The 24,929-nt window shown below is 46.2% G+C and overlaps 1 protein-coding gene across 1 annotated transcript in view; it reads left to right on the top strand.

The window, feature by feature from the left end:
• Positions 1-24,929, top strand: part of LOC147748202 (inactive dipeptidyl peptidase 10-like) — a 508,957-nt gene that overhangs the window by 205,765 nt on the left and 278,263 nt on the right. The window contains exon 6 of the mRNA XM_086959116.1: positions 19,368-19,420. Coding sequence (XP_086815242.1) covers positions 19,368-19,420 — 53 coding nt within the window. The remainder of the gene's footprint in view (positions 1-19,367; positions 19,421-24,929) is intronic.

The raw sequence follows: 24,929 nt of genomic DNA, 5'->3' as shown, positions 1-24,929 counted from the left end.
AAGCGCTGGGCAGACCTATCCAAGGTTGAGTCGAAGACCATATTTAGGTCTCCCCCCAAGACAACATGGCGATCGGGCGAGGCAGTGACGTCCACCAACACAGATTCCAGGAAGCGATCCTGGTGGTCATTTGGGCTGTACACGGAGCCAACCGTGAAGGTGATACCCCCAAGCTGCATGCGATACACTAGGAGCCTCCCCTTCTGCTCGGCATATTTATACAATACCTCGCCCCTAAAGGAGCTGGCCAGAAGAATGGCTACACCCGCAGTCTTAGTCGCTGCCGAGGAGAAGAATTGCGTGGGGAACTTGGCAGAACGCAGCCTATGGCAATCTTTGGGGAGTAAATGAGTTTCCTGCAGGAGGCAAATGTCCGCCTGCGACCCCTCTAGCAGGGAAAGGATCGCCCTACGCTTCACAGGGTTATTCAGACCCTTAACATTAAGGGTCACCACTTTCAAGGACGGCATCGCTCCCAGGGAATCAAAGCGCTATGTAGTAAGTGAGGGATCAGTGGAGGGGGCGCGCGGGGCAGGGGCGCAGGGAAGGCCAGAGCCGGCCGCGCGTGTGCATGGACAATATCGGACGGGACCCCACCCACATCGAACCAACTCCTAAACCCCCCCAAAACCATCCCATGGCAACTAGCCAAAACCATAAACAAGAAAAAACACCCCATTGTCTCAGTCCAGCCCAAACGGGCGAGTCTGTAGAAAACAATCAAGTGGACGTCCAGCCACTCACCTCCAACCATTCCCCCCCAACCCCCAGCCCCAACCCAGCATCGTAGAGGCTAAGAATCTCTCCCCCCGGAGTGAAGTTAGGCCGTCAAGGCCACGCCGTTAGATTCAGGCAAGTTCCTGGCCGCAGTTCTCAGGGCCTCCGCCATATCCGCCCTGATGGTAGGGGAGTCAGGGCGACTCGCAGTCGCCGACGATTGGCGCCTCCTCGATCTCCGTCGGCCCCGTCGCTCGGGGCGCCTCCACGCGGGCGTCGCCCCTTCCTCTTCTGTAGCCGTAAGTCCCAGTACCCCACAGACATCCTGGAGGGAGCGCAGCTGGTGCAGCACCCCATTCCATCGAAAGATGAGACGGAAGGGGTGACCCCAAGAGTAGGCTGTCTCATGTTCCCGCAGAAAGTCTGTAGCGATACGGAAGGACCTGCGCTTCTGCAGCGTGATGGCGGGCAGGTCCTGGTAGAGCGCTACGGGCCGTTCTCTGAAGGTTACTGGCTGCTTCCTGCGGGCCTCCGTCATAATGCACTCCTTCAGGGGGAAATCCGGCAAGTCAAGTCAAGTCAAGTCAAAAACATTTATATAGCGCACTACATACCCAGAGGGTTTCAAGGCGCTTAGGGAGGGGAGGTGGATTATTTGTCAAATATCCACGTTTTAAGCTGTTTTCTGAACGCTAGGTGATTCTGGGTGAGGCGAAGGTAAGCGGGGAGTGAGTTCCATGTTTTGGCAGCCAGGTATGAGAAGGATCTGCCTCCCATGGTGGTCTTGTTGATGCGAGGTACAGTGGCGAAGGCTTGGCTGGAAGAGCGGAGTTGGCGGGAGGGGGTGTAGAAGGACAGTCAGAAACGCCAGGATATCAGGTGGGGGTGCCGATGACTGGCGCTGGCGGCCCACTCTGTGCGCTCTGTCGATGCGGATCGGGAAGTCCGCTCCTTCTCCCAAAATGTCCCGGAACAGGTCCTGCAGGTAGGCCACCAGGTCCGCTCCCTCATCCGCGGACGGGACGCCCCGCACCCGGATATTGTTTCGCCTGGACCTGTTCTCGAGGTCCTCATAGTGGGCCTGGAGTTCGACACACTGCTCCCGTAGGCGGAGAACGTCCTGTTGGAGATGGACTATCTCCTCATCGCGACGCTGGGCCGCCGTTTCCACCGTGTCGACACGCTCGCCTAGGCCCTCGACCTCTCTGCGCACTTCACGGACCTCGCTGGCCACCTCGGTCTTGAGCGTCTGGAATTCCTCTTTGAGGGAGCTGAATAGGTCCTCCATGAAGGACCTCGTGACCGGTGGTTCGCCTCCGGTGGCTTCTGCCGAGGCCCGGGAGGACCCCGGGGACGGCTGTGTCCTGTCCCGCAGTTGCTGGGCCCTGCTGAGCATGTCCGGTAGAGTGCGGTCCCCCCTTTTCGCGCCTCCTCTCCCAGTCATATTGGCCTCCGCGTTGGGTAAAGCTCAGAGCTAGCCGCTGTAGATGCGCCCAGTCGCTCGTGGGCACCAGATGTGAAGGCCTCGCCGAAGACAAGGGTGATGCGTCACAGGCGACAAAATGGCGGCACAGGCCGGGGCGAGACGATCATCGGGCCAACCAGGGCGGTGAACAGGGCCAAAGCCAGAGTCCTTCAGCAGTGTACTCCCAGGGAGGGTGGTGCAGGAGCCAGGAGGAAAGGAGGCACCCGTTTGACAAGGGCGCCGGCGAGGGTCGCCAGCTCCAGCTCCTCGGCGACAAGATGGCGGAAGGGCGGAACCCGGGAGGGCAGTCTAGGCCAGCAAGTCCGCGGGCGACCCTCGGGCAGCAATGGGTCGGGAAAGTGCAAAACCAGTGTCCCACAGTTGTACCGGCTGGTACACCCAGATCGGTCGCCGCTCAGACCCCTCCGTCTCCTGCCTCCAGGCTCGAGGTCCGCATGGCATCATACCCCAACATCCATGGCAAGGGGGCAGATCGCCAGCGTGGGTCCGGGGTCCGCTGTCCAGCGACAACTCTGGTCACGAAGGTTCCGGCCAGGAAGCCTCCGTGCTCCGCGGAGCCCGTCGGGTCCGTTCCCTCGGGATTACCAGCTTTCAGCACTCGGCCCAGCCGAGGCGCGCGGACAGCGCCGCAAGACGCTCCGCCTCCAGGCTCTTCTCCTCGGGCCGATCCAGGCTCTTCTCCGTGGGCCGATCGTTGAACAAACTTTTAGGGCACTTCCTCCGGGGCAACAGGAGTCAGAGTGATATCAAAATGTGCCCCAGGAACTCTGGCACAGTTCTCTCGCCCGCAGTGCAGCCGCGGGGGGAGAGAAGCGCAGGAATCGGGGCTCGAGCTGAGCTGGGCCGGAGGAGCTACGGGAGGAAGCGTCCGCTCACCCCGCCATCTTGGCCACGCCCCCATAAAGTTTTATTTAATGTGATTTTATGTAGCGCGAACTTTACCCGAAGGTGTCAGAGCGCTTTACATAAGAACCAGTTGCCAAACCTAAGGACTTTGATTTACATGCGTTAAGTAAAATATACAAACAGGAAAACAATTGAAATGTACTAGATGTAGTCACACAAAGAAGAGACTGTTATTTCTCGTTATATTTCTACATACATATGGAAGGGATATGAATGGATGTACTGCAAGAGTCACATAGGAATGTTAGAGTAGAAAGGTCTACTGCATATACTACTGAATACAGTCATCTCTATATACAGAAAAAATGAGTTATATTTAGAGGGGTCGGAGTGGGACGCAGTGGGTGGATGGATGCATGATGGATGGATGTATGCATGATGCATGGATGTATGGGTGGATGCATGGATGGGTTGTTGGTTGGATGGGTTGCATAAATTGTTGAGGAATTGGCTGTATATATGCATCTATCCATCCACCCATCCATGCATCTATCCATACACCCATCCATACACCCATCCATGCATGCACCCATGCATGCATACACCAACTCATCAATACAAGCATTACAACAAGAGCCTGCAGCTCTCCTTCGTCTCTCCTCGCCCCCCCTTTCCTGAGCCCGCATCTCTCCTTCGTCTCTCCTCGCCCCCCTTCCCTGTGCCCTGCCCTGCTATTGTAAATGACAATGCCATTTATTTATGTTAAATAAAATAAATAAAAAAAATGTCAAGAGCAATGCCAATAGCTCTAACTTTAACAAAGGCAAAACCATTGCATTGTAAATGCTTGTTTGTATTTGCGCATAAAGTTTATCTGCCCCTTGACTGCGTAGTAGAGAAGACCAGCTGCTGATTGTTTTTTGCAGATTTTAGAATTTAACGGCTGCTCCACCAGCTCCCTTTTTCAGTTATATATATATGGGATTCAAGTCCCACAAAAGATATTTGATCCTGATAAAATACCATTGCAAGTGTTTTTTGCAATGTTTGATACTAGCCGCTATTTCATTCCAATATTTCCAGTTCACATCCAAAAAATCCCCTGGATTGCCAAAACCCTGACTCATCCATTTGAGCATTTCAGTCTAATCTATCAAAGGATCTTCCACTATATATACATCTGATAACACTGTTGCTCCATTAATATTGGGAATCACATAATGTCGAAACAGTTGTTGTTGATTAGATACTCGTTCCCCCTCTTCGGCTAGGCGTTCTGGCATTTTACTCATTGTGTTCTCGATTTGCGACAGCCTAACATGCAATTAAGCAATGTCCTGTGATTGTTACATCCGCAGCATTTTAATCTCAGATAAGATCAATTCAAACATCTCTTTCCTCGCTTGTCTGGATTCTTTTTCATTTTGGATTCCCAGAAGAGGTTCCTCGTTACCTGCTATGTCCATGGACACCTCTGGGGATTGAGCTATTTGTGATGACCAGGACAGATGACGACAGACGCTGGACACTAGGACCCTGTGGGTCACAGGGTGGTGACCAGGTCACCGGACACCACTTCCTGTCGGGGGACAGGAAAGGACATTATGCAGCAGGACGAGGACGAGGACAGACGTGCCATGACCGACTGATGAGCGGACGAAATAAAGAAGCATAAGTGCACCTACCAGAATTGTGTCTCGAGTGATTACTGACCGTCGTGTACACAACATCTGGCGACGAAGGACGGATCCGGTCCCTGCGTGCAGGAAGCCAGAAATCGCGATTTTAAAACCAGTAGCCCACCCTGGATCGCGTTGCGGCCAAGAAGAAGAGGGAAGAGTGAAGCGCCGTCCAGCCATCAGCAGCGACGTGGGAGCCCACCCCGACCGCCGCAAAAGAAAAGAACAACAGAGCCGGTAAGCGCTAGCGCGAAGAGCGCGAAGAGCGCGAAGTTTGAAGAGCTCAAAGCCAGCGCAAGCTCTCGCGAGAGTCTCGGCGGCCATATTGGGGCCAGGCGGGGGAGCCAATCAGAACGAAGAATAAGCGCAGCGGCCATTTTGAAGTCAGGCAGCGCCCGGATTGGCCAAGAAGTCTCGCGAGAGTCTCGGCGGCCATCTTAGAGTCAGGCGCGAGAGCCAATAAGGAAGCAGGAAAGTTGGGCGGCCATCTTAGAGTCAGGAAAAGATCAAAAACAAAGGAAAAAGCGCCGATTACAAAGAAAAAGGAAAAAAAGCGCAGATTACAAAGAAAAAAGGAATAAAAGCACAGGCAAAGACAAAAGAAAGAAAATAAAGCATAAACAAAGATAAACAAAGAGAGAAAATAAAAGAAAGACTGAAAGAAATCAAAGAAAAAGTGTCACCACAAAAGAAGAACAATAAAGAAAGAACAAAAGAGATATCAGGAGAAATAACTAGAAACAAAAGAGTCTAGAGAAAATGCCAGACACAAAATCGCAGAGTGCACAATTCCGCAGACCAGTGCCTTTCGTCGTATCGGAACCACAAGTGGGCATCCGGTGGGAAAAGTGGATCATAAAATTCGAACGGTACCTGAAGGCGACTGATGTGGTAGATGAGAAAAAGTTGGATCTACTGTTAAACCTAGTGGGGGATGAGGTGGAGGACCTCCTCATAACACTACCACCGAGTGAATTAGAAACTTACGACAAATTAAAAAAGTGTCTGACTGCCAAGTTCGACCCGCAAAGAAACGTCGACTTTGAGAGATATTCTTTCCACGTGGCATATCAGCAGCCAGAAGAGTCAATGGATGACTTCGCAACGAGGCTGAGAAAGCTAGTAGCATATTGCGAATTTGAAAAGTAAGACAACGAGCAGGCACTTCGTCTCAAAATGATAGAAGGCTGCCGAGACACGGAATTTCGCACAAGACTATTAAAAGAACCGATCATCTTGGAGAAAATTCTTGACCTTGCGAGGGCAGAAGCAAGAGCGATGATACAAGCGAAACAGATGGATCGAAAGGGAGAACAAATACATAGAATGACAGACACCGGCAAGAAAGGGAACTGTAAAGGAGGACACAAGGAACAAGCGGCGAAGAAACAAAGTTCCCAATGCTACAGATGCGGCCTTGAATTCCCTCACAGAGGACCATGCCCAGCATTTGGCCAAACATGCAGAAAATGCAACAGAAGCAACCATTTTGCCACTATGTGCCAAGGTGGACAATTCAAGAGTGAACGTGGCAGACCAGGAAAACCAAGAACAACAACAACAAAACATGTAAGGCACATGGACGCGACAGAGAGGAGCTCGTCGGGGGAATCAGAAGAAGAAGAGGAAGAAATAACCAGAAAAGTAGAACACCTATATCTTATGACCACGGATGAAGAGCATGAAGAAGAACATATCAGGCTAATAGACAGGAAGTCAATAAAGAAGACGGATTGGGTGACAATTGAAGGAGGGCCACATCAAACAAAATTTGTACTGGACAGCGGAGCCACGTGCAACATCATGTGTGCCACTGAATACGACAAGATGAAGAAGAAGCCGCCGCTACAACCATCAAGTGTAAGAGTATTCACATGGGGTGCACAAAATCCTGTAACTAACATGGGAAAATTCACGGACACCATGACGCACAAAGGCAAAACTGTGGTAGAAGAAATACATGTGTTACGAGGAGACATTCCAGCGCCATGTCTACTAAGCAACGTAACAGCAAAAGTAATGGGACTACTGAAAATGATGTATCACATGACAGAAAAAGAAAGCATACTACAGGAATTCCCGAAGCTAACGGAAGGAGTAGGAAAACTTAAAGGAAAACAAATAACATTACACATAAATGAGGCTGTCAGGCCAGTTGCACAGCACCACCGAAGGGTACCAATACATCTACAACCTCAAGTAGAGGAAGAAATAAAGGCGTTACTGGCCCAGGACATCATTGAGCCTGCAGAAGGACCAACGCCATGGGTGTCCCCAATAGTGGCTGTACCAAAGAAAGACACTATGCAGATAAGGATCTGCGTGGACATGAGAATACCGAACACAGCCATCGAGAGAGAAAGGCACCCAGGGCCACATCTGGACGACATGATAAGCTGCCTGACAGGAATGAGAAAATTTTCCAAACTAGACCTGTGCAAGGGATATCATCAATTGGAGCTAGATGAACAATCCAGATACATAACGACCTTCTCAACGCACCTTGGACTGTTTCGTTACAAAAGGCTGAGTTTTGGAATATCTTCAGCAGCAGAAATATTCCAAGAAACGATCAGGCAGATAATAAGACCGATAACAAACAGTCTAAACTACAGCGATGACATCCTGGTCTTTGGAAAGTCAGACGGGGAGCATGACACGGCACTGAGGGAAGTATGTTCAAGGCTAGTAGAGGTGGGCCTGACAGTAAATGAGAAGAAATGCGGGCTGGGGAGAGAAGAACTAGTGTTTTTTGGACACATATTCTCACGGAAAGGGATGAGGCCTGACAAGAGTAAGATAGACACGCTCGAAAAAGCGAGTGAACCAAAAGACGTCGCCGACGTGCGCTCGTTTCTTGGCCTTGCCAGCTACTGCGCGAGGTACATAAAAGACTTTGCAACGGTGAGCACACCCTTGAGAGAACTGACAAAGCAAGGGCAGCCATTTGAATGGACCACAGAGTGCACAAAAGCGTTTGAAGAGATAAGAGCCTCAGTGACAGCAGTCGACCACCTAGAATATTTTGACCCGAACCTATGCACAGAACTAACAGTAGACGCCAGCCCGGTAGGCCTGGGCGCAATGCTAGCACAACACAAACCTGGGAAAGACTCACCTCGACAAATAGTAGCATACGGAAGCAAAAGCCTATCCGATGTTGAGAGAGCCTACTCTCAACCAGAAAAGGAGAGCTTGGCGGTGGTATGGGCATGTGAGCACTACCACATGTTCATATATGGAAAACCGTTCACAATAGTGACAGACCACCAAGTGCTAGTGACTATCTACGGCAACCCAAAGGCAAAAATACCACCGAGAATAGAAAGGTGGGGAATAAGGCTGATGGACTATAACTTCAAGATAATACACAAACCAGGCAAAGATCAAAATCCAGCCGACTACATGTCGCGACACCCGCTCCCGCATCGGAGTAACAGTACCACAATGGCAGAAGAATACCTCAACTTCATAGTGAAACAAAACACTCCAGCGTCAATAACAAGTGAAGAACTGGAGCAAGAGACAAAAAGAGATCTGACAATGAAGACAATAGGAACGATAGTGAGGCTACAGAGATGGAGACACATCAATAACAACACCATCACAGAGGAAGGAGTGGACAAAGAAGAACTGTTGGCGTTCAAAAAGATAGGCGAAGAACTGTCGGAGACAGAGAACGGAGTCCTGATGAGAGGTTCAAGGATTGTAATACCACTTCAAATACGAAAAAGAACAGTTAAGATAGCACACGAGTCGCATAGAGGAATAGTAGCGACAAAGAAGATGCTGAGAGAAAGAGTGTGGTTCCCAGGACTAGACAGCATGGTAGAGGAAGAAGTGTCACAATGTCACACCTGTCAAGTAACTGGATCATCCAGTAAGCCCACACCGCTGAGGATGTCGGAACTGCCATTGGCAGTATGGACTGAACTAGCGGCAGACTTCTATGGGCCACTGGAGACTGGAAAATACCTGCTGGTAGTCATTGACGAATTCTCAAGATTTCCAGTAGTGAGGGAAGTGGCATCGACATCGGCAAACGCCACCTTACCAGTACTGGACGACATATTTGCTGCCTGGGGCTCACCACAAACACTGAAAACAGACAATGGCCCTCCATTTTCAGGAGAAGAGTTCCGCAGGTTCATGGACTACCTGGGGATCAAACACAGGAAAATAACCCCACTGTGGCCACAAGCCAACTGAATGGCAGAAAGATTTATGGGGACCATCAAAAGGGCCATCCAGCGAGCAAAATTGACACAGATCTCCATTGGACAAGCGCTGTGCCAAGTACTACGAGACTATAGGAACACCCCTCGCAGCACCACGGGCAAATGCCCAGCAGAACTGGTGTTAGGAAGAACAAGCAAGACGAGACTACCACAGAGAGAAGCAACAGCAAGCACCAACAGACAAGAGATCGCAGAAAGAGACAACAAAGAGAAAAAGAAAATGAAAGAATATGCTGACAAAAAGAGACATGCAGCTGAACACCAACTAGAGGAAGGAGACATAGTAATAGTGAAGCAAACACAGCAAAGAAAATCCGACAGCCCTTTTTCAAAGGAGCCGCTGGTAGTAACTGGAGTAAACGGGTCAATGGTGACCGCGGTCTCAGACCATCGGTTTCTTCTCGCTGTGGGCTGGAACCAATGTGGGCTGAGTTAATGTGTTTATTAACTGACCTGGGGAAACTGTGGCTATTCCTGGAAGATGTGATTTTGAAAGCAACGGATCGTGTTTGCAGCAAATAGGAGGGAAAAAGGGCTCAGCAGTGGATGAGGTGTGGAGGTCTCCGACCTCAGTGTTACCATCTGGATCTTCTGTTCTTTCCAGAATCATGGGGGCGGGTGTCGACCTTTGTAATCTCACAGTTTCTCAGATATCATCATGGCCACTGCTGGTTCCAGTCTCAGGCGGAGTTTCTTGCGCATCCAAGGTCTGTAAGCTATCTGCTTCCTGCAGCTGTTTCACCTTTAGGTCCATCCTTTGATGCGTGTTAAGTAAAGTATGAGAGTTACCAAGTGCTTTCTCTATGCCACACTTGTTGCGTAGCCTTTGAACCCGGGAAGACTGATTAACAGGAAGAACATTTGCGTTTAAAAGTTTACGCCTGAATGTGTGCATGCTGTTCTAAACCCTTTCTCCACTTTTGTTCCCTCTTGTAACTTAGCCCCAGTGGCCAATATCACAATATCCTGATCTATGATGTGCAGCCACAGTTTAGTTCCCCCCCTGTATTGGCTTCTATCGTTGAGCCTCTGGTTAAAATAACCTCTCATTAAGGGCGCGGCGCAGCTGATGGAGGATTGCTAAGGAGAAGGACAAGGACCCCGCACAGCACTGCTCCCTGTGTTTGTGCGGCCATACCTTCACCTTCTAGCGCCATGGAGCTTAATATCAAAGATTTTTGGTGCAGATTTACAAGAAAGTGACGCATCTGTAAAGATGCGTCTCTTTCCCTGCGCCACTATGCAAAACCCTTGCGTTGCCATGGATGCGCCATATTTACAATACGACGCACCATGGCGCAAGGATTGACAGATGCGTCAGAAATTCTGACGCATCTGTTGACGGAAAAGTCACGCATAGCAGCCTGTTTCCTGCGCTTCATTTTTTAAAAAGCCGACGCGTTTCAGGGCAAGCAGCCCCTTCTTCATGGGCTCAACAGGAACACTCAAAACGCTGATTGCTCTTTCCGGTGTGCATTTATTTCCGGCATTTAATTATGAACCACATCGAAACAGAGCTTGTGCTCTTCAATGGCAATCCCCTGAACCTGTGCCAACTCCCTTGACTTCTATGTTGACTCACATCTCACTTTCAGACAGACATAAGCAAGAAACCCTAAACTGCCTAACACTAGCTTCCTCTGCCCCAGCTCTATCCACCCATGCAGACCTGAGGCCTCGCTCACATTTTTTAAAGAAATGCCCTGTTGCTTGGATTCACTGACACCACCCTTAAACCAAGAGGCGGCCTTCCTTGAGCCAGCGCGTACACTGAAAGATGAAAAGCACTTGGCAACATAACCCTCTACCCAGTGCTTCAATTGTAAAAAAAAAAAATATATATATATTGGTGCATGGGGCCAAAGAATTTCTTAGGAGCCTTCAGCCACAGAAGCCAAATGCTAGGATTGGAAAAATGGCAAGGGGGCCTAGTCTGGATTCCACCTCATGCTACTCTCTTCCACTATCCTATGCTTCCTGTCTCTTTATCTCAATCTTGCAGGTTCTTTTTCTACAGCTTTATCCCTTTGTCACTGTTTCCCTGTCCTTCTCTTGCTTCTTATTTTACATGTTCTGCCTTCCTATGTCTTTCTCTGGGCCAGGTCTGGGAATGAACGTCTTAGTTCCCAATAATGATTGCCACCCCTGTGACCACTATACAATTTAGGCATTCCCAGTACCCACAGGAGAACTAAACTGGTGTCCCTTGAAGCACCGTTTCAATGTAAGACCCATTGTATATCCACAAAGCAATTACAAGATAGAAACCAAACTATCCAGCCAACAAATCAGGTGGTCCACCCTAGTTTCACAAGAGCCACATTTGAGTTGTATTTTCTGTCAACTACAGACTTTGTAAATGAGTAAATTTTAGAGTCTGCATTTTGTAGTACGTTTAGTAGAACAACAATAATACTACTCAAGCACTAGATAATGCTATTCATTAATCTACATGCAGGGGTGCACATCTATGCTGCTCATATCTTGTCTGTATGGAGATCTCTGCAAACATATGCCTATATTTTAGTAGTAAATATTGGAGAGACAAAGGGGATGTAGTTGGAAAATGGAGAATACCCATTACTAAAAGAAGAAGGTTAGGAAGAAATAAGGAGTGGTTAAAAGAGGGCTATGGAGGGTTTTAGGGGACTGACCTGCACCCACCCTCAAAAGAGTAAATCCAGTGCTATACACAAACTGAACTTTTATAGGTACTACCACCAAAAAGGTCCAAAATTAGCAGTATAAATACTCCAGCTCAGACCTGGAGTAAGACCAGCATCACCCATGGCCAGCCACTGGTACTGCAACAGCCTCCCAGAGAAAGCAATGGAGGCAGGGACTTAAAAAAAATACCCCTTATGAAATAATGAATGTATTTAGACTTTAAAAAAAAAAACATATATTCATTAATGTTAAAAAAGTAAACATAAATAAAAAATAAATATTTTTCAATTATACAGTATTTTCAGAAACAGTTATTTAACTTAAAATATACCTCCATTTTTTGTATTTTTGTATATTAAATCTTTTAAAAATAATTCTGCACATGTTTTAGTTATTTGTATCCCATAATTAATAAATATAAACATTTTACTTTTGGCAGGATTTTGTAAAAAATTTCTGTAAAAAATATTTGTGATGTATTTTCAAAGATTTAAATAATGTAAATGTTTCATTCAATATTAAATAGTGCAGTAGCATTTTTCTTTGTTTTACATTTAAAATAAATATATTCAATAAATCTACCTTAATATTTAATGTAAACATATTTGTACTCGTTTTTTTCAAGATGTTTAAACTTTTGAAACTTTCTTTATAACTTACAACACGGAGTTCTCTGCCCTGGCGGTGGAAGTCTCCAATAAGTTTACTAAATGTAAAATAAAGTTGTAAAGATACTAGTAGTAACTTTACAGTCGAATTTCACATTTGTTCATAAAACGCCCCCTAATCTGAGGGGGTGGAAACCTGCAAGTCTACACTTTGTTGTAACTTTTCACTCGAAAATGGTGAATAGCCAAAACTTGTAAAGGTACCAAAAGGTAAATTTACAAGTGTAGATTTACTAGTGTGTAGATTCCCCTCTGTAAATAGTCCCCATTGTTTATATAATTATGTTATCTGTATATCTTAAAAATATGGCATGGATTTCCTTTACTTACTCTACCACACGTATACTTGCAGTAAGCAGAGTGTCATTCCTAAAGGAAATAGTGAAAATACACCCAGAGGTTTACAACCTAGCATTGGGTGTTATTGTACTAATTTTAAATGCAGACAGCCCTGTTGTAGATTTTGCCTAGAAGCCTGCACCAGTCACAGCTTTCCATCCATGATACTAAAAATGTTTAATGACTTTCATTGTTAAAACCCAAGAATTTACAAGCTATGTTAATTCTTGCAAACAAAAATAAAGTTCTTAGCAAAAGAACGCTTAGTAACTTTTATATATTTTTTCTTCTGGGCAAATCTTTTTCCCCTTGCAAAAGCCCTTTCCCCTACATCCCCACATTTTATGGGGGGCGATCCCTCCTGAAAAGAGGTTTACTCCTGCTCTTGACAGGAGTATATCATAGACAAGAGGTTGGAAAATGATTTGTTAGTACCTACTAATGTGTAAGCTTGTGGGTTTGCAGCAACTTTCGGGCTGAGACTCTCACTCTTCTCCCAGACAAGTAGATTTACTTAAATGGGAAACCTCAGAGTCTACAAACCATTTATGATGAAGAAATCAATTTTCCTTAATAGGAAACGTGCTTGTTGACATGAAAATGATGCTAATTTAAAGCCCTTACTCTTTTGGGACGTTCCGGACTTGTACAGAGCTAAGTCTCAATATGACAGGAAAAGTAAAACTATATAAATGTAGGTGGATCTGCACTCCTGTATTATCTTATTTATGTGGGTGAGTTAATACAATGTAATCACTTTTAGCGTGCAGTGCTATGGGAGAAAGTACCCGTACCCCGGGAAAATTACTTGTAAGTGAGTCTAGGGAGAACCCATGACTGATAAGCAATGCACAGCCTGAAGGCACTAGGCCTAGAGTTTTAACAAACGTTTCGCAATTTATTTAAACTAATGCATATATATTCCAAAATAATCAAAAAACCTCCAACTTAATCATAAATCAGGTCAAAGCTCAAACATTAATACATGTCAACATCATCTGATTCATTTCTCAGTGTTATAATATGTATATCAATTATTGATTATCAAAACAAATGTTCATAGTCAATTTATGAATAACCCAATGCATTTCGGGTTCATCCCGAACCCTTCGTCAGGGGAAATCACGTATACAAATATCCACATATATATGTAGTTGAAACTTCACGGAGTCAGTCAGATTGCGAATCTCCAAAAATTGTTGGAACAAGAAGATTCTCTCATAAATCCAAACAAACACCGTCATGCAACATGGTTACATGTCTGCTCCAAAATAATGCTGAAGGCGGTTTCAATCCGAAATGCATTGGGTTATTCATAAATTGACTATGAACATATGTTTTGATAATCAATAATTGATATACATATTATAACACTGAGAAATTAATCAGATGATGTTGACATGTATTAATGTTTGAGCTTTGACCTGATTTATGATTAAGTTGGAGGTTTTTTGATTATTTTGGAATATATATGCATTAGTTTAAATAAATTGCGAAACGTTTGTTAAAACTCTAGGCCTAGTGCCTTCAGGCTGTGCATTGCTTATCTGTCATGGGTTCTCCCTAGACTCACTTACAAGGAAAAGTAAAACTGTCACTAAGAATGGATCAAACAAACATTTTCGATAAATGCCAAGACTCTGGGATAAAGCTACCTAGGCTACTCTACTCTACTACACTCCATGCCACTGTACTCCACTCTACGATTTGCGATGCTACATACTTTACTTCACTCTATGCTACACCACTCCAGCCTTCTCCACTCTAATCCATGGTGCTCCATTCTGCTCTATTCCCCTCTATCAGTGGCAGCTCCTCTATTGAGGCTGAGGAGCGTTGCCCTGCTGCTTTGCTGCAGTGAAATAAAGGGGAAAAAATGATAATAATTCAAGGTTATTATCATTTTATTTAGTCCTACTGCCTCAGCTTTGCAGGGTGGTGGGCTACTCTGGCGACAGGAGCAGAGGGAGTGGTGAGCACATTTTGTAATTGTGCATGAATGTTTGGCCGCCCGTCTCGTGCCGGCCAAAAATTAATGCACACTTTGCATGTTCTCCACCCTGGCTGCATTACAGCCTGGGTGAAGAACACGCCCAGACTCTCATTCCCTGGCTGAGCACTGAACCACGTTGCTCAAACCAATCACTACGCTGCATTGCAGAGTTGTGATCGGCTACGGGGAGCCTAGATCTACTCCCTGTTCTGGCAGTGCAGAGGGACGAGGAGGAGAGACGCGGCGGTAAGGTACGTTTTTTTCTTATTATTTTAGAACCCCCTTAATCCTCCCCCACCCCTACCCCACTACCACAGATTCGTGCCAGCAGCCACTGCCCTCTATCACACTTTACTTCACTCTATGACACTACTCCACTCTACCCTACTCCATTCTATGACAATCCACTCTATGCCCTTCCACTCTACGTCACTACAGTGTATGCACTCTACTCCATTCCACTCTGTTCTACTTCATTCTACTCCACTCTGCAACAATCTACGTTACTCTATTCTACTTAACACTAGGGCACTCTACTTCACTCTATGCCACTACACTACACAGCTCCACTCCCCTCTATGCCACTCTACACCATTTTACTCTACTCTACACCACTCCACTCTATGACACTCTACGCCACTTTACTCAACTTTACACCACTCCGTGACACTTTACTTCTCTCAGCATTACAAGACTCCACTCGCAGACTGCAACACTTTACTCCACTCTGCGTCCCTCAACTCTATGCCCTTCCACTTTAGGCCCCTCCTTTTCTCTCCGCTCTATGCCCCTCTCCTCTTGCCCTCCGCTTTCTCACACTCCACTTTGCACCACTCCACACCACTCTGCATCACTCTATGCCCTCACTCTATGCCTCTCCACTCTATGCCCCTTTACTCTAACCACCACTGCTCTATGCCCCTCTGCTCTCCGCTCCTCCGATCTACGCCCCTCCACTCGTCGCAACTCCACTCTATGCCACTCATCTCTGTACCACTCCACTCTATGACCCTTCTACTCTATGCCCCTTTACCCCACTTTATGTCCCTCCATTCTACTCCTGCTCACCCTATGCCCCCGCACTCTATGCCACATCACTCCACACCACTCCACTCTACTCCACTGCACTCTACACCACTCTACACCAAGCCATTCCACAACACTCCACTCCACTCTGCTCTTCACCACTCTACTCTACTCCAATACACTCCACTCTACTCCATGAAACCCTACAACACCCCACTGTATGACAACACTCTATGACACTCCACTCTATGAAAGGATGGATGAATGAGGTCATGTGCTTTTATTTGATTTTATTTTAAGAAAATCATAAAAGGGTGGAACATACCACCATGAAATATACAATGTAACACTGTTAAACTAGATTATAATTACAGTGAAGCATTTTTTTTATATAAATAATGACCCACACATAATGTAAATATTTCCAAGGTCGAAAATTTTGAAATAAAATACCACAACCAGAGGTCTTTAAAATTAGTGGATGGATGAATGAGTGAAAGGATGGATTAATGAGAGAAAGGATGGATTTGTGGATGGATGAGTGAAAGGCTGGATGGATGAGTGAAAGTGAGAATGGATTAATAGATATATAGAAGTGTGAATGGATGGCAGATTAGTAAAAGGATTGATGGATGAGTGAAAGGATGGACAGCTTAGTGAGAAAATGTATGAATGGGTGGATGGAAGTGTGGAGGGATGAGTGAAATGAAGGATGGCTGAGTGAAAGATTAATGGATGAGTGAAAGGGAGGATAGATGGAGCGAAAGGGTAGATTGGTGTATGAGGGAAAGGGTTGATGGAAGAATGGGGGAAGAGTCAATGGAAGGATTGATGAGTGAAAGGATGGATGGGTTTGATGGATAGGCTTAGAGATGGATGGATAGGTTTGGATATGGATGGACAGATGGATGGACAGAGGGACAGAATAGGGAAAGATTTAAATATGTATTAAAGAATGAATCGAAAGTATGTAAGTGTGAAATGGTGTATATCAGTGGGTGCATGAAAGGATGAATGGATAGATTATTAGATGGAAGAGACAAGGATGGGTTAGTGAGTGAGTGAAAAGACAGGTAGATGAGCGAGTGAAAAGGTAACTGTATGGATGGGTGGATGATGGCTGTAAGGGTGGGTGAATGGATGGATGGATGACAGAAAGGGTGGAGGGATGAAAGGATGGATGTAAGGATGGATGGGTGAAATAATGGATGGATGAGTGAAAGGGTGGGTGGATGAGTGAAAGGGAGGATGGGTGGATGGACGAAGAGATGGATGAGTGAAGGGATGGACGGATTAGTGAAAGGATGTATGAATTGATGAATGAAAGTGTGGATGGATGAGTGAAAGGATGAATGACTGAGGAAAGGATGGATGGATGAGTGAAACGGAGGATAGATGATTGAAAGTGTGGATGGATGGATGGGTGGGTGAGGGAAAGGATTGATGGAAGGATGAGTGTTAGGGTGGATGGAGGGATGGATGAGTGAAAGGATGGATGGGTTTGATGAGTAGGTTTGGGGGATTGTGGATAGGGTTAGATATGCATGGGAAGACAGATGGATGGAGGAGAAGGAATAGGGAAAGACTGAAATATGGATGAAAGAATAACTCAGTGACAGTATGTACACGTGAAATGGTAGATAGCAGCGGGTGCATGGAATGATGAAAGGATGAATAGATAGATTCATAGATGGAAGACACAAGAGAGCTCTACTGGGGAGGGTCATGATGACTTGCTTGATTGTCAAAAGAGTTTTGTTTCAAAGTGGGGAGTATTTTAATTTTCTGGCTACTCGTTTGGCCTGTAACATACCACTAACCCGAAAAATAATATTGGCCATGATGTAAGGGACACCAGACAATTGGTTCACTTAGTTCACTAATGGCTTTGTCAGGAGGGAGGGTTAATACATGTTTTAAAGTTGATGTTTAGAAACTTTCACTGCTAATAAATGTCAATACAATGTTGTGATAGGGGGGTTAAATTAAAAATTAGATTGAATACTAAAACTAAACCAAAATGATTTTAAAAGCAGTCATGAAAGGTTGCTAGACTAAATTAAATAAGCAAACTTCTTTGCCCAAGCACTTTACTCCAGATTCGATTGCACTATTTTTGCACTTGCACTTTACACTCAAGTTTGCGGATGTTGCACATGGACTGTATTAGGTTGTATTGTACTGTACTGCACTTGCACTTTATGATCAAAGTTTGCGTTCGCTGCACATTGTTTGTACTTGAAAATGAATCAATATGTTGTGAAATAGGGAGTACAACAATGCCTGCTTTTGAGTTTTATGTATTTTAAATTTCTCCCCCCTTTTTAATCTGCTCCTTAATCATGTTTTATTCTTGCGTAACTCTATTTGAAGAAGCATTTTTTCTAACCTTGTTTTCAATTCCATTGCTCAAATTCTTCATTCATGAATTGTATTTTAACCTCTTTCTGCTCAATAAAATTTTTTTAAAAAATACAATGTTGCGATATAATGTACTAAATTGAAACACTGACATATGTTAAAGAAAAAATGTTCTACATTTTAAAATTTTCATCATGTTCCTATATTTTGCTTGTTATTTAATTTGCATCCCAAATATTTTGACGATTCTTCATGATATTCTGCACTTAGGGATGTGTCAGAATATGGTTCAGACTGCAGAGTCATTTTAAGACATGGACAGAGTGGGCAATTGCCCAGGGTCCTATCTTCCAAGGGGTCTGACCTCTGCTTGCCCTCCACAAGCACTATCAATGGGCAATTGCACTGGCAGAGTTTGCCAGTGTGGGTGGGTACTCCTTATTCAACCTCTTGACAGTGCCTCTTCTCTCTTCTGTTTATGGCTTCTCTTCTGAGACTACTCTCCATGTACGCAATATTTGCTGATGATAATGTCTGATCTTAGGAATAGGCCTGCCTTCTTCTTTTCTTCCTAATTTGTCTGGTTCAAAACAAAGATCCTTTGAATCAGTTGCTGAAGATCTCTCATTTGATCTCAACTTTATCCTGTTCTTTAATTCTCTTTTTCGGGTGGGTCTGGGCTCTCAGTCCTGATATTATTATAAAGTCCCTGAAGCACACTCTAATGAAGCTGTCTGCCCTTCTTGTGCTATTAGACTACAGACAGATCATGGGCACCTTATATCCCTCCATTAGGTGTGAAGCTGTCGCATACACCATCTGCTCTGTCTCATTATTATTTTTTTAGGTGTGACATCTGGTGGAGAGTGAGGTGAGCCAGATGTTTTTGTTCAACTTGGCTAAACTAGTAAAAGGTGAAAAAGTCATTTACCTTAATGTTTCAAAAACTATTGTGCGTAAAATTGACTTTTTGTTCTGAATGTTGACCCTTTGTCCTGAATATTACTGTCCTGTTCTGAATTTTCCTCCAAGCCAGATGGTCACCCTAATTACACAGCTCCTGGGGGCCCAAATCCCCCTCCCCCCTACAGTTAAAATGCGTATATGCTGCTCGACCTTTCATCTGCACATCATTCTCTATTTCTACTGTAAATTGTGCAAAAGCAAGTATATAGCAATAACTGCATGCAGAATAGTTATGAATAGCGGGTGCCTCATGCAGGTGGAGCAAGTCCCACCAATCACAGGCTCTTTCACAGGTCCTGGCTCGGCCAGGGTGCTATGGTTATATGTGAAGCAGAGAGTGACATCACTAACCTGTAGATTATCTCTCCTTCTTCTGTGCAGGTCTTCCGGAAGTCGTTCACAGCTTCCTATGCTGTTTACAACATCGGCACTAGGTAAGGCGCATGCTTCTGTTGTTAAACCCTACAGAAAGAGAGCCAGACTCTTTAATGTGTTGAACACCTAAGTGCAAAAACATAAACATAACATTTGGAAAGGTAAAGTCACGCCCCTGGTTTGCAGATCTCAAAATGGCAGATCTTAACCAAATGGAACCTGTCAATGTGATGCATTTTTGATCAAGCATGGCTCAGCTGACAGAGGAGTCAGCGTGAAGGAGCCTCTCATCAAGGGGAGAGGTTGTGGCCTTCCGGCTAGAGAGGCCAACTTTGGAGCTGGAAAACCAGGTTCGAGCTTCGGCATCTGCTCAGCATTCTGGTCAAATCACTTAATCTCGCCGTGCCTGCCAAGAAATTAATGTGTCCTTGTGTAACGTAACTGGTGCTCATGTGCAGCCAGGGCACAAGTCTAAAAAAAGAAGTGGGGGGACGCTGACTTCACGACAGGAAGTGACGTCACAAAAGGTGGCTTGCACCATCAGACTCATTACCTCACCTCGCTCACCCCTTAGATGCAATTGCATCAGAGAAGCCAGCACGTGAGCAGTGTTCAGAATGGGCTCCGATCTCGCCCCAGAGAGGCCAAAGAGTGAATGTGTGGCTCCATTTTCTCCAGTTATCGAGCACCCAGTAAAACAAGTGGGGGGATGCTGTCTACCTGTGTGGTACCCCGACTCGAGCCCTGTGTGCAGCGCTTCGGGTCAAGTTTGCTCTATATAGCAACTGCTAAAAAAAAGGTCTTATACCACTAACACTATTACAAGATGGGTGGGAGGCTCGTATACCAGCGCTCAAGCCCCTTGGGGACTTCACTGTACTAGGCAGAGTATCTTGTTCACTAGACTCGTCATGTGTGTGTAAATGTTCGGCCATTATTAGTGTTTTGATGCGCCTGGCCTGAAAGGCAATACCTGTCACGTCCCCACTATCACCTGTGATTGCTTGCAATAATGAGTTCTCTCAATTCCGAAAACTGTCACCACTTGTTTCACATGCTAAATCATTCTATACGACGAAAGCCGAATGTCATGTGTCACCCTTACACAGGTCTAACTTTTTTCCCAACAGCATGCATTCTTGGACTAGTCGGTTTTTTTTGGGGTTTTTTTTGCAATGACTATGTTCATGGTTCTTCACAGCCAAACGTGCTGCCCTCCCTTCATATCACCCTCCTCAAACTCACAGCTTTGCGCCCTATCAGTCCCCATTCCATTTTAAACGTTTACGCCACTAACGCTAGTTAGTGTCAGCTTACTTAACGCAGCCTATCTTGCATCTCATTTTCGTTAACTCCCGCTAACTGAAGTGGCAATCTTAAAAATGCAAGTTTTTCACCAGAAAAGTGCTGCTAACTGATGTTAGTGACAACTTGGCAATAAGAAAATAGCCGCCGTAAAGTCAAAACATTGATGCTATGGTGGTGTTAAGTCCTTGTACGTATGGCCCTTTTGTTTTCTATCTGTGGGCTTGGAGACTACCTACTATTTGTCTTCATTGTCACCCTCATTTACTTGCCACTTTTAAGTCATCTGACGTAGTCTCCCTTTCTCTTTGTTTGTTTGTACCTACCTTGAGGCATTGTGTCCTTCCACTGTCCATTTTTGTAGGCACTACTTTTTTTGGCTTCATCATTCTACCTGAGTGCAGCGTTTTCAGCAAGCACCGTTGTAAACTTCTTTCCTTTTTGTGTGCCTCCCTCCCCATGTTGCCTGTTTCTCCTCACCCTCTCCTTGATATCCTTGTGGTGTTTATACCAGCCCCTCCATCATGCATTCAGTTTGTTCATGTGCTTACTCCCAGCCCCTCCCCCTACCGTTGTCTGTGTTACCCCCAGGCCCTACCTCCCATTCACCATGGTCCGAGTTGCCCCCTCCCTCAGTAATAAACGAAAAAAGTGCTGACCTTGCCTGCGCTGGCTGCATCATGGCGATTTGTTATCCTTTTATCCACTACAGTAGCAGCCCATTGGCTTCCTGTGGGTATTTCTCGCATTGCTAACTTAGGTGACTTTACAGCCCTCCCTGGGTCTCATGAGGGATAGGATGTGCCATAATGACTTGAGCTGGCAACTTTGGAACTGGGAAGCCAGGTTTGATCACTGTGTCGACTCAGCATCCTGTGATTCTGGGCAAATCACATAATCTCCGATGGATTAAAAATCGAAAACGACATTGATCATGTGAAATGTAACTGCTGCCTTTGTAAAGCGCTCCAATAGCTTTCAAATTTGCATTATGTAAAACTGCAACAAAAAAATAAAAGATAAATAAAATTCATAAAGCCATCTGGGGCAGTAATTACAAGTTCCAAGATATAAACAGAAAGAATAAACCAGTGGCGGTTGCCACGAGTAGCATGCGTGGGGTGGGGGTGGTGGTGGCCTCTAACACAATATCTTCTGCATAGCAGCTCCAAATTTGCCTAATAAATGATGCAAAATCAAATTTGAACGATCACTAGACTTTATTTATTAGGTTACAATAGCACTTGCAAGACCTTAACTGCTAAAGGGGTAATGAGGAGAGTGAAAAAAGCTCATTGGAGGAATTAAGCCCCTGTTGTTTTTGACATGCGACAGTGTTCAGAGTTGAAGACAGTGGGAAATGAGAAGAGGGAGCTGCACATGCAAGCTACCGAAAACAAACACCGGGAAAGCTAAGAGTTCTAGCCTACAGTAGACCTCTTGGCGTTGCCAACGTTTTTTTAACCATGTTGTACAGCAGCACAGCTGCTGTGCAGCTTGGCTGAATGTTAAAAAAAACATAAAAATGCAATGGCACAGTCACCGCTGGCAGTGTATGTGTTTTTTTCTTCTTTTTTTTTTTTTACTTTCAACCATGCTGCAAAGTGACAATACTGCTCTTGCACATGGCTAAAAAAAAGTGACAATGCCAACAGATCTCGCATAGGCGCGACCTATTGGCTTTGCAAAAGCTTGTTTCAGAAGCAACAACAATTTAAAAGACTTGGAGCTGGGCTCTTTATGTCAATTATTCGTGACACAACCATCTACTGGGAGGCATTTTTTTAAAACCAATTTTATGTACTGCTCTCTCTCTTGCAACATATCTGCAGAAAACAGCAGCCAATTAGACAGCAGACTTTGCACTCCATAAGCTGGAAACCGTTGCATGTTGTAGTGGCTTGTCACTGTTCTAGTGTTTGCTGTGCCAGCCACTCCCCGGGGCCTGGCTTACACCCTACCCCACACCCATCCAACACAGGCGTCACAGGACATGTGACCCTGGCAATAAAAGGGGCTGCGGCATGTGCCCTGGGGCAGTTCCATTAACCATATTCCAGTGTCTGTGTCATCATTCCATTTGGATGGGGGCCTACCGCCCCAGCCCATTACATTGGTGACGAGTGGTTGGACCCGTGTGTGCAGCCGCCTTGATGCCTTGATGTTAGGTACAAAGGGAGAGTATAGCCTGTGCTTGAGGCACCCCTACCAGCATGATGAACCAGGCAGGTGAAAACACTGATGCTCGCCAGTGAATAACCCGTGCACTCCCAGTCTGTAGTAAGCCGACCTGACCTGAGCGAAGAGCGAGCCAGGGAATAAGGCCAAGCGCCGCGGTTTGAATCGGGTGTCTTCAGCGTGGGAGATTCAGCATCGATGAGCCAGCGATGTGCAAGGTGCTGTGCAGGTATGAAGCACTAGGAGTGTACCCGGCATGTGAGCCCTCCGTGATCACAGCAAGTGCGTGAAGAGGAGCGCACGCTTCTGCATCACAGACTGGTGCGGGGAGTGGAAGACAATAGCTGCCTGGAGAGAGGTGTGCCGGTAAAGGGAGCATGAGTAGGGTGACCAGGCGTCACCGTTTTGCCAGGATGGTCCCAGATTTTCACCAGCTGTCCAGGCAGATTTCAAGAAATGTAGCTCATGTCCCGGTTTTTAAAGAGGGTCGACTGAAAATGATGGGAGGTGTTTTTTATGTTTTACAAAGCAGGGATAGTTAGCAGTTGTTTTGAAGAAAACAATTTAATTAACAGGCAAGTTAAAGGGTTTAAAAATTGCATTTTATGTATGTTCTTACTGTCTTCTGTAATTCTCTGCTGAGGAGCGCTCTCATCGCTTGAAGTAAAATTGTAGTCCTTCTTCTATTTTTGTAAAATGTCCCGGTTTTTGGCTTTAAAATTCTGGTCACCCTAAGCATGAGACAACCCCCGCAGGGATAAGGTACGGCCTGCGCCAACAGTGGACTACACTCAAAGGAGCAGCCCCACTGTGGGGGTGACTGCAGTATGAAGCGGCCCGAAAGGGCTAAGCTGGCACACGCACAGGTTGTCTGCTAGCACCTGTACTAGTGCATGCAGGAGAGACTGCTGAGAAGCCAGAGGAGCCGGCAAGCGACTGTGAGACAATTATACCGGTGGTAGGGTCTGCAGCCGAGGGAAGGAGTGGGCCTCGCACTGCCACTTGCCAGGAGGTGGAAGTTGTACCCTCCCTGAGACACTGCTGATGCCTGTTGTGCCCTCCCGCATAGCCCAAATGAAAACAAATTTACTGTGCTGGGTGAGGAGGTGCCGCAGCCCCACAGGAAGTCACCCGCCATGTGTGAGGACTCGTGGCAGCCTTCGGCAGAGGTGCCCTGAGCCCCCCTGAGATTGGGGGAGCACTTGGTCAGCGGGAGTGTTGCGGGCAGTGAGGGGAATCCCGAGGAGTGGCTGCTACATCGGATGCAGATCGCGTGGAAGAATCAGTGGCAGCGCCACCCAGTGGGTGTTTGCTGCACTGCTCTATGGTCCAGACCGATCTGACGGAGGGAGAATGAAAGCACCGTCTGATCTGACTGGGAGCCAGAAATGCCCCAAGACCTCGCCATCCTGGCTGAAGTGCCATCGCCGGGAGGAAGGTCAATTGTGTACTGCCTCCTGCCAGAATACACTGGAACTTTGGCTGTGTGGTCTTCACCCCCTACACAGACTCATCAGAGGCAGACTATGGCCAACTCCAGAGAGCTTCTAAAAGCCAAATAAATCTGTCCCAGCAATGCAAGCCACAGTAAGTTCAGTGCAAGCCAGGGAGTTGCAGCATCAACTGACTTGGAAGAAGGCTGCAGTGGTACCTATTGGCCATAGGTGGTTATGTGGAGAAGTGTGGCTCACTGGTTAGAGGAGGCAGACCTGGAAGCAGAGGTCAGCCCGGGACAAGGGTTCAATCCCGGCTCGGCGGGGTCTTGAGTCCTGAAAAATGTCCATGGACTCGACAATTCTCGCTCTCCGGTGCCTACTCGATTCACGGGTTCACACTCTGCGACTCTGGGCAATAGCTTGCTTAATCTCCACAACGGCCCCTCGCGGCGGGATGCCTGGCTTTCACCTTGCGGATACCCTGCCGGGGTTATCTCACAGGGGAATACCAGGACGGGTTCCCTAAGCAAGCGCTTAGAAACCGCTTGGTGATTTGCGCTATATAAATTCCTGTACATTTACCTTTACTGCAGCACTTGAGGACACCTCAAGGCAGAGAAATCACCTGCAGCGCTTAGAAGGCTCCCTA

This window comes from Lissotriton vulgaris, chromosome 1_1, assembly GCF_964263255.1.
Source record: "Lissotriton vulgaris chromosome 1_1, aLisVul1.2, whole genome shotgun sequence".
In the NCBI taxonomy this organism is placed as follows: Eukaryota; Metazoa; Chordata; class Amphibia; order Caudata; family Salamandridae; genus Lissotriton; species Lissotriton vulgaris.
This window is presented reverse-complemented; position numbering and strand designations above follow the sequence as displayed.